General features: G+C 41.8%; 1 protein-coding gene and 1 long non-coding RNA gene across 2 annotated transcripts in view; one reads left to right on the top strand and one right to left on the bottom strand.

The window, feature by feature from the left end:
- The window catches only part of LOC130708285 (NUT family member 2G-like), a 24,807-nt gene extending 16,044 nt beyond the window's left edge, over window positions 1–8,763 (top strand). The window contains exon 6 of the mRNA XM_057547462.1: window positions 8,688–8,763. Within this exon, the coding sequence (XP_057403445.1) occupies window positions 8,688–8,744 (57 nt within the window). The 3' untranslated portion in view covers window positions 8,745–8,763. The remainder of the gene's footprint in view (window positions 1–8,687) is intronic.
- LOC130708286 (uncharacterized) lies at window positions 3,004–17,390 on the bottom strand. Its single transcript, XR_009008477.1, has 5 exons — window positions 17,165–17,390; window positions 15,190–15,373; window positions 5,993–6,097; window positions 5,019–5,148; window positions 3,004–3,062 (listed from the first exon to the last, which is right to left on the bottom strand). It is a non-coding gene; the product is annotated as an uncharacterized LOC130708286 (long non-coding RNA).

Here is a 17,390-nt window from a genome sequence, read left to right as displayed (position 1 = left end):
TACTTTAACAAAGTCTCAGGATACAAGATCAACACAAAAACATTAGTCATCTTTCCAAATATTAACAATGAACAACTGGAAACCAAAACTAAAAACACAATGCCGGGGCTTCCCTGGTGGCGCAGTGGTTGAGAATCTGCCTGCCAATGCAGGGGACACGGGTTCGAGCCCTGGTCTGGGAAGATCCCACATGCCGTGGAGTGACTAGGCCCGTGAGCCACTACTACTGAGCCTGTGCGTCTGGAGCCTGTGCTCTGCAACAAGAGAGGCCGCGACAGTGAGAGGCCCGCGCACCGCGATGAAGAGTGGCCCCCACTCGCCACAACTAGAGAAAGCCCTCGCACAGAAACGAAGACCCAACACAGACAAACGTAAAAAAAGAAAAATTAAAACAACAACAACAACACAATGCCATACACAATGCTTCCAAAACATGAAATATTTGATTATAAATATTTTAATAGAGGATCTGTATGATACAACCAAACAAGACCTAAATCAATGGAGAGACATATCGCATTCATGGATTGGAAGACTCAACATAATAAAAGGTCAACTTCCAACAGAATTTTTTTGTCAACATGGACAAGCTTATTCTAAAATGTATGAACAAAAGGTAAAGGCAAAGGAACCAGAATAAGTAAAACAATTTTGAGAAAGCAGAATATAGTTAGAGGATATTAAGACCTACTGTAAAGCTATAAGTAAGACAGTGTGCTATTGGTGGAAGGATAGATACATAGTTCAATGAATAGGATAGAGAATATAGAAATAGACACATGCCAATACAACAAACTTTTTTTTTTTTTACGTAAGTTAAAAAGCAATATAAAAAGCAAAATCTCTAGTCCTTATAATAACCCTAAAAGGAACACAAATCTGTTAAATGACTAAGCAAGACCATACAGTTAGTGGCAGCACCAGAATCCGAACCCAGGTCTACCTACTCTTGCTGTGACTGAGCCTCTTCCTCTCCATCTCCTAAATGTCACTCTGAGTTGAAGAGGGGAACGAAATGGGAGGCCACCGTGATGCCACATCCCTGTGCCTTAACAAGTATGTTTCCTTTATATACTGGACCATCTAGTTCAGATTTTATTTGAAGCAAGTTTTGGCTTGCTTCAGTATGTATTTCATTTTCTATTTATTACCCTCTTTCATTCATGGCAGACAGGCTCTAGAGGTCCTGAGAATGTCTGAAACAAAGAATGCTATAAAACACCTTAGTAACTCTCGAAAATGCTAAGTGGACCCTGAATCAAAACTTCAAGTTTCAGAGAACTTACAGCCACTAACGATCTGCAAAACAAACAAATAAACAAACAAACAACCCCACACCCTAGCAACTCTCAACCTTGGATCAAACTACAATCTGTTGGAAGAGGTATTACTGAAAAGAGCTTGAAAGGGCAGCCTAAAAGGCAGAGGGTACAGAACATGGGCCATGTCCCTGTAAAGGGAACATGGTTCATATTATTGTGAATCAAGGGGCTGGTTCACAATACTGGTTATGATGTTCAAAACTGTCAATCAAAGAGAGGTACATTATTATATATTTGCTTGTTGCTATTGCTTTTCTGATTAGAAGATACAGAGTCACTTTAGGTAACTTCCATTTAATTTAATATTTGTCTTCATTTTATATCCAGGTCACATTTTCTACATTAAAATATAATCATGCTGACTCCCTCCACCCCCTACACCCTCAGAGAAAAAAAGTGAAGAACTTTACACAACTTGAAAGAAAGATGGAATGCACAGAGAAGTTGCTATTGCACCCAAGTAACAAAGAACACAGAGAGACCAAACAGTAGACAAGTCAGAAGTGCATAGAAGACAGCTCAGGGCTCGCAGCAGGAAGGAGGAGGAATTAAAAGACTAAAGCTTTTAAATGCTATCACTTGTGCCACAAGATTACCCTGAAAAGGCAGATAGGTCAGAAAGCAGGACCAAACAGGGGATTTTCCAAAGGCTGCTATCTAACAGAGTTTAAAATATCCACAGATTATATATATAAAAACAATTCCATACACAGAAGAGCTTTCTCTTCCCCACCTTGCCTCTAGCATCCGGTCAACACTATAGAAACTTAAAACCACTGTTAGCATGTCCGAATGTAGAACCGATATAGGTTTTTTTCTTTCTTAAAAAATTGTATCCCAACTCTTTCCAACCAACAATTCTATTAATTATTTTCATTATGATTCCTCTGCATGGAAACCCAGTAAGGGATCATCAAGACAGGGCATCTCACTACGATCAGATCAATGCCAGTTGGGCAAAAGCGACAAGATTCTGTGTTACTCAGAGGGAGGGAGAACGGTAAGACACAGGAGTTGAAACTTATCCGCACCAAAGAGGAAAAGGAAACTCCTTTTCTAATCTATTCATTAAACAGGAAACAGCAGGTGGACAGGAAAAGCCGTCTGCCTAGAGCAGACCCAGAGGCACACCGAAATCTAAAAACAAGTGCTCAGCAAAGCGTCTTGGCTCGGAGAGGAAGCGTCTTTCAGACCCTATCTTGTCCCTAGTTTGGAGATCAAAGCATCAGAACTTCAGATAGTGATACTCTGGAGGGGGTGGACAGGGAAGGTCTGAGAGACCCAAATAATGAGGACACTAGGCAGCTAACTACACCACTACGTACAAATACACACATCAGTACGAAAACCTCACCTCCAACCCTCAGCTACTTTAAACAAAGCATTGCAGGTCCAGGTTTTCTGAACAGGGGATATTTTAAAGTCTGTTAGCAGTTTAAAACATTGCAACACTGGCACAATATGTTACCTATTCTTTGTTTTTAATTACAGGGCAACACAGTAAACTCCAACACAAAGGTGGGGATGGGGGAGTGCAAAAGGAATAAAGAAAACAGAACCAGTATTTCACAAGAGCATCGAGCCAGCGATGAAGTAGCAGCTAATGCTTTGCAGACTCTCGAGGGTAGAGTTCGCTCAAGGTGCTCTGAGGGATTCTCTTCAGCATTTCTTTGGGGAAGAGCCGGAGCAGTTGCCAGCCAATGTCCAAAGTCTCATAGACAGTGCGGTTTTCGTAAGGACCTTATAAAAAATTGAGACTAGATGAATAAAGGCCAAGTACTTCCAACTTATCAGCGTTCTTCAAAATTTATTGTTATGGGTCTAGCACTGTGAGCATGAAGTATAAAAAAGAGACACAAAGCAGTCAGGTCTCCCAGGACTGGATGTGACCAAATGTGGAAATGAGGGTCTAGACAGTAAGTACCCCTGGGAAACAGAGAAAAGGGAGAAAGTCCGCAGGTGAGACCTTGGGCGCGTGCGTGCGTGCGTGCGTGTGTGTGTGTGTGTTTAACAACGGGTGGGATCTAAAAACACCCCACTGAATAACGGAAACTAGACCCAGAGTTTTGTCCAGAGAGTAGTGAGGAAAGCAGTTTCCCAGCAACACAGGCTGACCTGAAGGAGGCTAGTACAGATACTTAGAAGGCCTTAAATGCCAATTAAGCACCTGAATAGGTCCACGTGAAAGTTTTCAAACTTGCTATTGCTATTATTATTTTTAATAGCAGAATCATTCTTATCCTGCAAATAAATCTCATTTTTTAACTAAGGAGTTAGAGTGGCTAGAGTTCTGCATTCTTTTCTCTACCAGAATAATTTTTATCTTTTTAAGATATTAAGCTTCTGCATAAATTTTTTTTTTTTTTTTTTTTTTTTTTTTTTTAGAAAACCCAACAATCCTATGTTCTGGGGATTTTAATAGTACTTAAAAAATGTATCCTACAAATAGAAAAGTGCACAAATCCTAAGTGTGCAGCTGATGCATTATTCCAAAATAAACACATCGTTTGTAAGTATCACTGAGGTCAAAAATAGAGTTTACCAGCATTAGCAGGGGTGGCAGGGAAGAGAGCAAACAAAACAGCTTGAAAGCCCTACACATGCTATGTAATAAAAACCATTATAGACTTTTTAACAGAAGGACAATCAATAAAATTAATACTAAATTTACCCCGGCAATGGCACATAGAGAGTCAGGGAGACTGGTGAAGATGCTGGCACTAACGGCCAAGGATGATGGGACAAAGGTCTAGACTAGGTCTTGGGACACAAAGAGTGGTCAGAGATCAGCAGCTTCAACATCGCCCAGGAACTTGTCAAAATACAGGCTTTCTGGCCCCACCCACACCTACCGAATCACAATCTGCACTTCAACAAGATCCCTGGTAGATTCAAAAGCATATTCAACTTTGAGAAACACTGGCCGAAGTTTTTTTCATAGGAATGGAAAGAGAACAGGATAAGATGTTTCAAAGGAGAACAATGCAAATTAGCAACTATTTGATGACTGGAGAATAAATGAAGAGGCTTAAGAATGCCCAATTCCTGAGCTTGGGCTAACTAGGGTAATGGTCATGCCAGAGGTAGACAGAAATTGAAAAGGGAATTGCTAGGCAGGTGGTCAGTTGGGAAAAGACTTTGGTTCTCACCACGCTGAGCCAGAGAGGATGGCGGCATAAACACAGGCTTCCTAGCTGGAGATGTGGGATTAGAGCTTCAGAAAGAGGGTAAAGGCTCATACACAGCAAGTTAGTCATCAGCATAGGGGAAAAAAAGCACAGAAAGAACAGGTAATTAAGCCTTTGGGAACATTAACAATTAAGAAGCAGGAAGATAAGAAATCAGGAGGATGAAAACGGATGGACTGGGAAAGTCCAAAACCCCCAAAGCCAGAGGAGAGCATTGCAGAGAGGTTAAGAGCGAGGAGAAGTGGCAATGGAGGTAGGAGAGCAGAAGGCCGGTTGTGAGGAAGATAAAAAATAAGACAGGAGCTAAATAAATGGATAAAGAAATTGAAGGTAGAGGGGAAGGAACCAGAGGGCTAAGAACGAAGACATGGCAGGCGGCTGAAAGAACCTCTTCTCTAATCAGAAGGAAAATTGTATGGAGACCAATGTAAATTCTCTCAGACTAGGAAAGAAGTCCTCAAAACTACATATGATGCTGTTTCTATTCATAGGAAAATAGTAATCTTACCCTGAGCAATGAAGTTCCTCTCAAACTTCTGCAGAAATTCCAAGTAAAGCACATCATCTGAGGTAAGGGCTTCTTCTCCAACTACGGCTTTCATGGCCTGCACATCCTTACCAATAGCATAGCATGCATACTAAAGAGAAAAAAAGGTTTACATGAACCTTTATAAACGGTAACGGTACTCTGGGCATTATAAGTGTATTGCTGTAGCTATCTTCACAGTATTTCACATTATTTCCAAACATAATTCACATATGCAAGTATTGGAAAGACTCTATTATACAGCAGTCTCACTAAGGAAGGAGTCTTCAGGCATGCAATACATAGACATTACTAACACTCTACAAAAAATACACTCCCTCAATATATCAATGAGCTTCCATTTTGTAGAGCATTTAAAAATCACAACTTACACAATAGGAGAAATCCATCTCTAAATTCTATTCCAAAAAAAATATCTGGGTTATCAGTAGGTTTATTTATCATTTCTACTTTAAGGTCAAATGTATTTTTCTTTAATTATGCTTGGTATACAATCTCAGGACCATAGAAACCAAGGATTTCATAGAATATACACAGCTGTATCCCTTAGCGTTCTGGTGATTGCCTAATATGTTAAACAAAAAATTAGTTAGAATAGTCTTTCAGAAATACTCTATAATAAAGGTTACTAATAAAAACTTAATCGTCTTATGCCTTTTTAATTTAAAAACTACCTCATACAGCATTAGAGGTGGGTTTCAAGCATGTGATCTTTAATCTTTGTCATGAGCAGTTATCCTTATGAAAAAGACTGTTTGGCTCTAATAAATGTTTCCGTATTCCAGTATTCTATATTATATATTCTATATTAAAATTCTACTTTGATGGGGGGAGAAGAAAAGTGATATGGAAGAAAGACAAGAGGTATAAGACAGCAGCATGAACTGAGAAAGTATTCATTTCTTTGAACACAATCCTGGAGAAAACATACGTACCAGCTGGTTAGATACATCGGCGTGATCCTTTCTGGTCATACCTTCTCCAGTAGCAGACTTCATTCACCGAGACAACGAGGGCAGCACATTAATAGGCGGGTAAATCTTGGGTAAAAGGGGAAGGGGGAAAATATTATATTTAAGTACAAAATTCAAGCTTTACTGGTAGTAAAGGAGGATTTTGAAACTCATCTTTATTGCTTAAATTGCATAAAACTGCTACATTTGTTTCCTAGATGATTCCTAATATCTCTTCCTGGTAAAAAAAGGAAGTAAGAAACATTGTACAGGTTAAGATTTCTTTTTGAGAATCAAATCCAAAAAGTAAAATCTACAAAACAGTACAAGATTCTATTAAAAAACGGAATTTTCAACATCTGCCTACAGTAGCAAATCCAAATGGTCTTCTGAACTCTGGCTCATAAAATCACACATAAAAAGATTAACAATAATTTCACCTAAAAGCTGATATCAGAAGCTGGCATCTACTAAAGAACCAATAAAAAATCTGTTTTTGATTATTCAGTCATAAAAAAGAATGAAATCTTGCTGTTTGCAACATCATGGATGGACCTTTAGGGCACTATGCTAAGCGAAATAAGCCAGACAGAAAAAGATAAATACCATATCATCTCACATATATGGGACCTTAAAAAACAAACAAAAAAATGTCAAGCTCACAGATAGAGAACAGACTGGTGGCTGCCTGAGGCAGGGGATGAGTGAGCCAAATGGGTGAGGGAGGTTCAAAGGTACAAACTTCCAGTTATAAAATGAGTAAGTCATGGGGATGGGACTTTCACAGCATGGTGACTATGTACGTTAATAATACTGTATTGCATATTTAAAGGTAGCTAGAAGAGTGGCTCTTCAAAATTCTCATCACAAGAAAAAAAGTGTTGTAACTATGGGAGGTGGTGGATGTTAAGTGGACTTATTGTGGTGATCACTCTGCAACATATACAAACATCAAATCATGACATTATACACCTGCGACCGATGTAATGTTACGTCAATTATACCTCAATTAAAAAAATTTTAACAATAAAAGACAAAGAAAAAACTCTGAAAAATCTGTTCTTGTATTAATAACAAAAGTGTGTGTGTTTAACAACGGGTGGGATCTAAAAACACTCCACGGAATAATGGAAACGAGACCCAGAGTTTTGTCCAGAGACTAGTGAGAAGAGCAGTTTCCCAGCAACACAGGCTGACCTGAAGGAGGCTAGTACAGATACTTAGAAGGCCTTAAATGCCAATTAAGCACCTGAATAGGTCCACGTGCAAGTTTTCAAACTTGCTATTGCTATTATTATTTTTAATAGCATCAGTCTTATCCTGCAAATAAATCTCATTTTTTAACTAAGGAGTTAGAGTGGCTAGAGTTCTGCATTCTTTTCTCTACCAGAATAATTTTTATTATTATATATATTATTATTATATGTGACCTGGAGGGAGTCACTCACTCTTTGAGACCTTGTTACAGGGAAGAACCAAATCTGACTACACGTTGGATCTGTTTCTTTGACTTTAACCTTTGCCTTCCGCTGCTTTTGTTCACTAAAAGGATACTTTCTGTACATAATGGCCTGCCTCGGGGGAACCCTGTTCCTCTGCCTGAATGTTAAACCAAAGTGCCTTTGTTCAGGGAAACATACGGACTCTGTCCACCTGTGGATGGCTGCAATTAAAAAGAAATTAACACATCCCCTCCCTGAGGCTGGCCATTCCAGGGGATATTCGCAAAACTTACGGCCCTTTTACTTTACCTCCTCATCTCCTCCCCATCTCTGTGCTATAAAAGAAACTAGCATCCAAACCCCGATGAGATGGTTATTTTGAGACTTTAATCTGCCGTCTTCTCGGTCTGCTGGCTTTCCGAATAAAGTCGTATTCTTTCCCTCAGTGCGTCATCTCTGATTTATTGGCCTGTCGTGTGGCAAGCACAGCAAGCTTGGACTCGGTAACAACCTTAGTTTATCCGGATGCGGGTGCTTTGTACCAGGTGAACTCTAAAGTTTTCCCTTCTGTAGATAAGTTTACCTCAACACGTTCCAGAAGGTAAAAGAATCATCTCTCCTTCTGCTTGATTAAAGTAAGCAAACATCTACCTAAAGTGCACTTAAAATATTTGCTTTCCAGACATTTATGTAATATATTCCGCCATGAAAATCTCAAGTTGTGGTCAATGTGTTGGAAAAAGTATGCACTTAATCCGTATTTCCAGTTTGGGTTTATGGCTTCTTGGTGGAAGCAAGTCAGGAGAGTCAAAAGCAGAAAGAGATAACCATCTCCGTGTTTCCCACCACCTTCTCCTACAGCAAGAGGGAACCCACCTGCCCCATGGCTGAGCACAACTACACCACACAGGAACTCACAGCGCCTGGCCCTGAAATAATCCGAAACCCAGGGCCAATGCAGATCTGTGAAACTGGGTCCTAAATGCTGCTTTTAATTGACATGCTTCTGTTATCTGTATTGTTTAGACAGCTGCAACGTAAGCATGATAGAAACATTGTTGAAATCAAGTATTTTTCAAACACATTGCTACAGTTATAGGCTTTTACTTTTTTTTTTCCCTCCTGCTTGAAATATTATTAATCTAGGATGGAACACAGCTCACCCTTCCTGTGTAGCGAAAGTACAGCTCAAGTTTCTCAATACTCTTTCTTTCCCAATCTTTCTAAATGATCAGGAAGAAAACATTTTAGAAGACATCTGGGAACATATCTTTTGCTGGCAAAGATGTTGAAAACAGAGAAAAAGTCCGAAGAAAATTACTTCCAATGACATCAAGACCATATTTTGAAATTGTTACCGACCAGGGTTCTTGGCGTCCTTAAACAATCAAAATTGATGAAAGGCCAGACAAGAAATTCAGGCAAGGCTTTATTGGGGCCCCTGCTGCAGCAGGGGGGAGCGAGAACAAACAACAGGCTCCTTTGCTTGCGTGCTCCCTAAGCGGGGGCGAGCTTGCTGCTTAGATGGCAGTGGTCCCCAAACCTTTTTGGCACCAGGGACCGGTTTCATGGAAGACCATTTTTCCACGGACCGGCAGGGGGTGGGGTGGGGGGATGTTTCAGGCAGTAATGTGAGCGATGGGGAGCAGGAGATGAAGCTTTACTCGCTCCCCTGCCACTCACCTCCTGCTGTGCAGCCTGATTCCTACCAGGCTGCGGCCTGGGGGTTGGGGACCCCTGTTATATGGCATGAGGGCAGGGGTGTGTCCAGGGGTCGGGCCAGAAGGGTGGCTTAAGTGGTTTGCCCACCGCTTAGGTGGTGGTGTGTGCAGGGGGCACGTGCAGTACCCTGCTTTTGCTCTGGGATCTTCAAAAGTGGCAGTTGGGTTTTTTGGTCTCTTTGTATCTTTTGTCCAGAATTTGCCCCAACTGGGCCTGCACGTCGTTATTTTTAGTCCCATACAGTTTCTTTGTTATTTTGTTGCTCGAGGAGAGGTGTGTCGAGGTGCAAGCACTGCAACACTGCAGCAAAGGGCCCCAGGTCCCAGCAAAGGGTCCCAGGTCCCAGCCTGTCTCAAAATCAATATATGGCTGTTGAAAACAATACTAGAACACTGCAAATAAAAGTATGTTATTTGATACATGGCACAAATTTAGTTCTGACAAATGAATTGGCTTCTAAACTTCAAGAGTAACACAAAAGAAGAAAATGAAGTATGGTTAGTGTTATTAAGGAATGCCTCAAAGGAGTGCTGGGTAGTGGGCATATTCTATCAGCAGCTTCAAGGAATTAAATAAATTAATGAAATTAAAGGAATTAAAGTGTTTAACTGTGAGTCTAGACTGTTTTAGGACTACTGGGAGAATAGCACTAACCCAGTGGCCTCCTGTATATGTTGAAAATAGTAATATGCAAATTGGGTCATTTGTACAAAATTTAGGAAAACTTCTCATTAAGAAGTTCCATTGACTTAAATTGATACCAATATGTGTTTAGTTCAACATTCAACTACTTCAAATGGTAGGGAATTCCTTTAACCTACTGTTATGTTGAAGCCCTAACCCCCAGTACCTCAGAATGTGACTGTATTTGGAGAAAGGGTCTTTAAAGAGGTGATTAAGATAAAAGGAGACCATTAGGGTGGGTCCTAATCCAATCTGACTGGTGTCCTTACTAGAAGAGGAAATCTGGACACAGAGAAGCACCAGGAAAGTGTGCACACGGAGGAAAGACCATGTGAGGACACAGCAAGAAGACAGTCATTTGTCAGCCAGGGAGAGAGGCCTCAGAAGAAACCAACCCTGCCAACACCTCGATCTGGGACCTCTAGCTACCAGAACTGTGAGAAAATAAATTTCTGTTGTTTAACCGTCTGAATGTGGCATTTTGTTACTGCAGCCCGAGGAAAATAATACTCTTAGCTTCTGGATTGGCCTGTGGTGGCCTTGCTGAGTGACTGGGATCGGTGAGTCCCTTCCGGCTCAGCCACAATCCGTTATACTCATGACCCTCAGGGTCTCACAAGGTTTGTACGCTGGGTGGATGCCATGTTGGCTACCACTCTCTAAGTCGGCCTTATTTCCAAAGGAGTTTAAGTTCCTCCTCAGACCATCACTGACCAGTCTAGTTCTGGCAAGCAGAAGGCACTCGGTGGCATTGTTGAAATTCAGGAAGTTTTCAAGTTTAATTGTGTCTGCCAGTTGAATTCCCGGAAGAGTTTGTGTCTGAGAAGGACCACGATGGTACCTCCTAGCTAACTCAGACCATCCTTAACCACATTCCACACCGTCCGTGCCTAACAGACACTTGTTCACTGACTCAATTTTCAGGGCCAACTGGTCATTTCTAGGCCTTTCCATTCTTTCTAGCACAGGCTCCTTGTTTTTTCCTATAGAGAGGGCCAGTTCAGAGGTGTCCTCTATGAGTCATCACTCTTAAGGACTCAGGGAAATCACCCTGAGTCCTTAGTTTTGAAATGTGGCGTCACTTATTTTTGAAATGTGACAGATTAAGCGCCTTACTAGGGAATGACCATTTCTTAGGTAATGAATGAAGGGCCTTGGTCGTGCCCTCCTCAGGAGCAGAGCCTCCAGAGCTTCAGAAGGACTTGGTGTGTTCTGTCCACCTTAGCACAGGACCATGCTGGTATTTTCATGTAAGAAACTAAGGGTGTTAAATCAGATCATCTTATTAAAATAATAGAATATAAGATTGAAGGTAAGAAAGACTGAAGGAAAGGAAGAAAAAAAATCAGAACCAAAAGAGAGAACAGTGATAACATCGCAGGCCTGAGTCACCATCCTGAGAAAGGCTTGCTGGTGTCTAGGCACCTGAATTTTGGGAGGGCTTTCACCACTCCCAGAATTGAGAAGAGTGGCTCACTGCTGCCTAAGATGTTTATGCAAACAATGTGGGTGGTGCTGAACACTTGCTTTCCTTCTGGAATCTGGGATTTTGATATGTACCAGGGAGAGGGTGCCTACATGACCATCCCCCATAAAAGCCTGGGCTCCTAGGCTGAGGCTAAGCTCCCCTGGTTGGCAACATTTCCCACATGTTGTCCTCACGGCTGGAGGACTGAAGCGTGTCCTGTGTGGTTCCACCGGCAGAGGACTCGAGGGAGCTTGCCTCTGGTTCCCTCCAGACTTTGGTCCACTTGCCTTTTCCTTTGTTGACTGTACTTTGTGTCCTGCTGCTGTAGTAAATCACAGCTGTGAATATAACGCTAGGCTGATTCCTATGAGTCCTTCCAGTGAATCATGGAGCCTGGGAGTGGCGTGGGGGACCCCAATACAGGAGTGATCACGGAGAACTGCCAGAGGCAAAGAACCCAGAGTGGAATGCAGCCTGGAGACATTCCCTATAGGACACAAGTCACCTCCATGAGAACTGCACAGAACAAGCTCTTAACATAGCGTCCTCCTTTCCACCTGTCACAGATGGGCCTTTCATAATAACAGGAGATCTGTTCTGCATTTCCACACTTTCAAGTAACAATCACAGGTCACAGGAAGACGCGTGACACAACATACTTATGTATTCCAAGCGCTTTATCTAGTAACAGGGCAACTCTACGAGGCTTTCTCAAGATTTGGCTCTTTCGGTGATTTCATTGCTTCTGAGAATGAGATGATTATCTTGTGCTCAATAAAACATACAAACAGATAAATGTGTTAATGTCTTTACTAACTGTTAGATTTGGGTAGACTAGTATAGGCTATGTGTGGTAGGATTAATTCTTAGATTTGCCAAAGTCCAAAAGAAGAGAGCCAGGTAAGCATCAAACTTCACACGTGTCATCACAAGAAAAAGAATGTGTAACAATGTGAAGTGATGTTTGTTAACTAAACTCACTGTGGTAATCATTTCACAATATATACATACATCAGATCATTAGGTTGTACACTTTAAACTTACACCATGTCATGTGTCAATTACGTCTCAATAAAACTGGAAAATAAATTTCACGCGAATGGTAGACATCTTGAACAAAAATTCCATTTTCAAATAATTTGTGAGGAAGAGTGAAAGCCACTGAACAACTAAACCCTTCTGAGACATTCCGTATGGATTTTTAACCTCTTTCAAGAGGCTAACTGTCCATTTTAATATTAGGGAAAAGTAGACAATCCTGCAACAGTGGAATGAAAAATTCCTCCATTCAAAATTTTCTTCTCAAATCAGAATATTTAGATTTATCCTACACTATGTTTGTAAGGGAAACATACTTACTACCACAAGATTTTGCTCTCATTTATGCAAAAAATAGTAGCTCTCTTACAGTGTTTGTCACAATTCCGATTTCAGAGGAAGTGTTAACTTAAATAGGATTTAGCCAAATATGTTTAAAAATATGTCAAGATCGGGACTTCCCCGGTGGTCCAGTGATTAAGACTTTGCCTTCCAATGAAGGGGGTGCAGGTTCAATCCCTGGTCAGGGAGCTAAGATCCCACATGCCTCAGGGCCAGAAAAGCAAAACATAAAACAGAAGCAATATTGTAACAAGTTCAATAAGGACTTTAAAAATGTCCACATCAAAAAGCTCTTTAAAAAAAATATGTCAAGATCAAACAGCTGTTTTTAAACTAATTGTGTATTTAAAGCTGTTTTGGTAGTTTTAGTGACAAAATAGAGATGCTTTTTTCTCAGCATTTTAAATTTGAGTTAGCAATACTGTTAAACCAAAATGATTAGGGTCATACGGTTCACACTGTAATTTCAAAATTAACTCTTACACAAGAGAAGTTAATCTTAGAATAGGACAAAGAAATATACATTTGAAAACTAAGTTTAAGTAAATGTGAAATAAGTCCTTTGCAACATATAATTGCCATTTCATAAGAAAAGTAAAAGGCTGTGTGTTAGTCAGAGCAGAGGTAAGACAATTCTCCATGGGTTTCTCACATTTCTGCACATCTCACAAACAGAAGCACCGACAGCCCTTTATTCTCAGCTATCTTTCCAAGGATGTTTAGATAGAAAACAGCCTTGTAAGATAATGTCTTCTTCCAGAGGTAAGGGCAAGCATGCTCACCTCCCAAAAGATTCTGGTTCCCTGAACTCTTGTCTTATAACCCGCTGTGCGTGCAGGCATCCATCTGGGCCTGTCCACACAGCCCCTGTGTGCCTCAGGGTCAAGGAGAACCAAGGCAAATATTCGGATGCCCATGCTGGCTGCAGTGGTTTATGAGTAACCAAGTAAGTAATAGAGTCCTTTGTTTCTGACCCATAAGTCTTCTGTCTTCTACCTGCATCCATGGAAAACGGCAGCTTAACTTGTTGCAAATAGGGCAAAATCTCAGATACTCCAAAGTTCTGGATGGAAAGATTAAAGTTCATCTCTCAGAAGACTTACTATAGAATGCATATGAAAAGGTCTATGACTAAATAATCTATTTATTTCAGGTCACTATGCAAACATTTATATATTTTAACATATTGATCTGCTCAATATGTTAAAATGTATATGTATGTTTGTGCTCTTTTGTTTTTTATTGATGCATGGTTAGAAATTCTTCTTTGTTTCCTTTTTAAAAATGGTATGTATTGCATTGTTTTTTGATAGAAAATAACAAGAAAAAAAATGTAGTCTGGGGTCTCACTAGTCAGAAAATCCCTGGTGACATGAAAAATAAATAATAGACATAGGCACACTTGGCTAGAAAATTCAAATAGTACAGAAAAGCTTAAAGAACACAGAAGCCACTCTTTCCAACCCAGCACCAACTTAACCATTTTTATGGTTTATTAAAATTGTCTGGGCTTCCCTGGTGGCGCAGTGGTGGAGAGTCTGCCTGCCGATGCAGGGGACACGGGTTCCAGCCCTGGTCTGGGAAGATCCCACATGCCGCGGAGCAGCTGGGCCCGTGAGCCACAACTACTGAGCCTGCGCGTCTGGAGCCTGTGCTCCGCAGCAAGAGAGGCCGCGATAGTGAGAGGCTCGCGCACCACGATGAAGAGTGGCCCCGGCTCGCCGCAACTGGAGAAAGCCCTCGCACAGAAACGAAGACCCAACACAGCCAAAAATAAATAAATAAATAATTAAATAATTATTTTTTTTAAAAAAAAGGAAGGAAATTCTGACGCATGCTACAATATAGATGAAACTTGAAGACATTATGCTAAGTGATGTAAAGCAGTCACAAAAATGCAAATACTATATTATGAGATATCCAGAGTAGTCAAACGCATAGAAACAGTAAGTACAACATGGCGGATGCCAGGGAGTAGGGAGACAGAGAAATGGAGAGTTGTTTGATGTGTATAGATTTTCAGCTTTGCAGGGTGAAAAAGTTCTGGAGATTGGTTACATATCCATGTGAATATATTTAACACTATTGAATTGAACACTTAAAAATGATTAACATGGTCATTGTTATGTGTATTTTACCACAATTTAAAATTTTTTAAAATCAAGTTCCAAAAAAAAGAAAGAAAAAAAAAAACCTTTACCCAGATATCACCTGCCTCCTCCCCTCTAGTGTGAATTAACTACTCCTTTCTTCATGGCCCCACTTAATTCCTGCACATACCTCTAGTAGCGTCTTATCACATTTTTGGTAATTCTTTGTTTGACAGGATAAGGGTTACTGTCCCATGAGTGAGATGAATACCCATCCACTTCTAGGCTCTTGACCAGAAGCTAAGAAAATATACTAGGGTCTTTAGTAAGATGGAGAAAAGAGACAGTAGCCCTGACGGCATAATATGCCACAGGGGATACTCAAGAGTATACCTTGTATGTGTAGAGGTGTCACTCTGAGGCTAGATCTGGAGGGGCTAATGTCCTTCAGCCATCCTTCTGTAAGCAGCATCTGAAAGGCCTGAAGAGCACGTCCTCCCACCTCCAACAGATGAAAACATCTCCTTCTCTATCATGAGTCCAACCAACTGAAATGATTGGCCACACCCAGTCTGACCTGTTGGCAGGAAGAGAGGAAGATACTCATTTCAGATAGAGCCAAGATAAAGTAGCTTATGTAACAGACAAGGTACTCTGGGGCCACATAAAGAACTGTTTTGCTGCCTCCCCTGAACTCTTTGTATGTACACTTGATGCCTAACAAGATTTTTTTTTTTTTTTTTTTTTTCTGATAACGGACTGGACCTTCCTACCCTTCCCAGTTCATAGCCAAGAGGTAACACTTGTTTGATCTGTCTTCCCTCCTAGATGAGGAGCTCCTTTAGGGCATGGACCACACCTTATTCGTCTTCGTATCCCCTGTGTGCACCAGTGTTGGCACATAGCAGGACTGGTACACACGGCCTGCCCAACAAAGGACTGAATGGTTAGAGTGAGGGTGTGGTGAGTCATTACAATAATCCAGAGAGAGGCTTTTGACAGAGCAACTACTCCACCCCTAGAGAAAGGACAGTCTGAATAGAGAACCACAGGGAAGATGTGGGTCTGGTGGCTGTGGGGAGCAGAGGGGGCATGAGAAGAAAAAGTGGTTCGTTATAAAGCCAAGGCTGAGCAGGCTGATGAAGTTTATGCCCTCAAGTCTCATGTTCTGTTGTCTCACTGGTCTAATGACGGGGCCGGCGTTTATCTGGTCGTCGGGCAAGTGTCCCTTCATTCTATAATTTCAGCTCCAACTAAAGCAACACCGTAACACTGGCTCAGTGGCCACCATTCCACAAGCCACATACGTTGCTTCAGTTTTAAATTAGGTATTGTTTTTTCTGGCTGATTGGACTGATTCTGGTCTACTAACAATGAGATGCTCATGTATGGCTCTTTCATGTAGTCAGTCCTTGGTAATGTTTTTCCCTCTCTTGTAACGCTGGAAAGGATTCCTAACAAGTTGATCCAAAAATCAGCTTTCTTTGTCAACATAATGGTATCCTTTCAAACTCACATTTATAGACTTTGCAAGCTGGAAAGAAGAACAAAGCTTACTTCCTGGTAAGGAAATTTGTCCCCAGAGGACGGAGTTGGGTCACAGTGAATTAGAAGTAGAATCCAGAGCCCCTAGCTTCCATTCGTGGCCCCTGTCCTTCTGCTATCCGCCGCAGGTGCAGCCACAGCTGCTTGGGACACGGCCAGCTCGCCCTCCTCTGCACTTCGGTGCGATCAGGGCTCCCTCTGGAGAGCTCTAAATTATCCGCGTTCGGAGGGGAGGATTGAGCAGACACGATTCTTCTGAGGTTAAGTTTCCTTGGAATATGCCAGGTGATGTTTTTCTAAAGCTCCATCTCAACGGTGCTGACTTCGAGGCTTAGCAGACCGTGCAGAAACGCACTAGTTAGCGGAGAATTTGCCACAAACAGCTGCGTGGCCGATGGGCCGCGCAGTGGCGGCGCACTACTGTATACTAACCAGCCCCCAAACCATTTATTCATCATCTAATAGGCATTATTTGAGCCCCTACTGTGTGTCTGGCTGCAAGCTGTCCAATAAGGAGTTGAGCGGCTCGGGGCTTTGTGACCACCTAGAGGGGTGGGATAGGGAGGGTGGGAGGGAGACGCAAGAGGGAGGGGATATGGGGATATATGTATACGTATAGCTGATTCACTTTGTTATACAGCAGCAACTGACACACCACATTGTAAAGCAATTATACTCCAGTAAAGGTGTTTTATAAAAATAAAAAAAAAAAAAGAGTTGAGCGGCTGCCTGCAACCCGCCCCCCCCCCCCCCACAGGCCCAAGGAGCCATAGGAACCGGGAGACACAGGGACTTGTGATTCTCAACTCAGATCTGGCCTTACCTTGTGTTGCGACCTGGGGCAAGTATTGTAAATCCTCCAGCCCGTAGCTTCAAAGCAAAAAGAAGTCTTTTCAAAAGGGAAGGGTATTTCTGGGAACCGGAGAAACAGACAACAGCTGCAGAAGTGCTGTGAGCCCCTCTGCAGGCTCCCTGACCCGGGAACCACCGCTTACCCACCCGCGGGCGGAGGCTGCCCGCTGCCTGCCGAGCAGGCTGCCCCGTCCGGC

This window comes from Balaenoptera acutorostrata, chromosome 5, assembly GCF_949987535.1.
Source record: "Balaenoptera acutorostrata chromosome 5, mBalAcu1.1, whole genome shotgun sequence".
NCBI lineage: Eukaryota > Metazoa > Chordata > Mammalia > Artiodactyla > Balaenopteridae > Balaenoptera > Balaenoptera acutorostrata.
The sequence above is the reverse complement of the archived record's forward strand: the minus strand, read 5'-3'. Positions and strand labels throughout refer to the sequence as shown.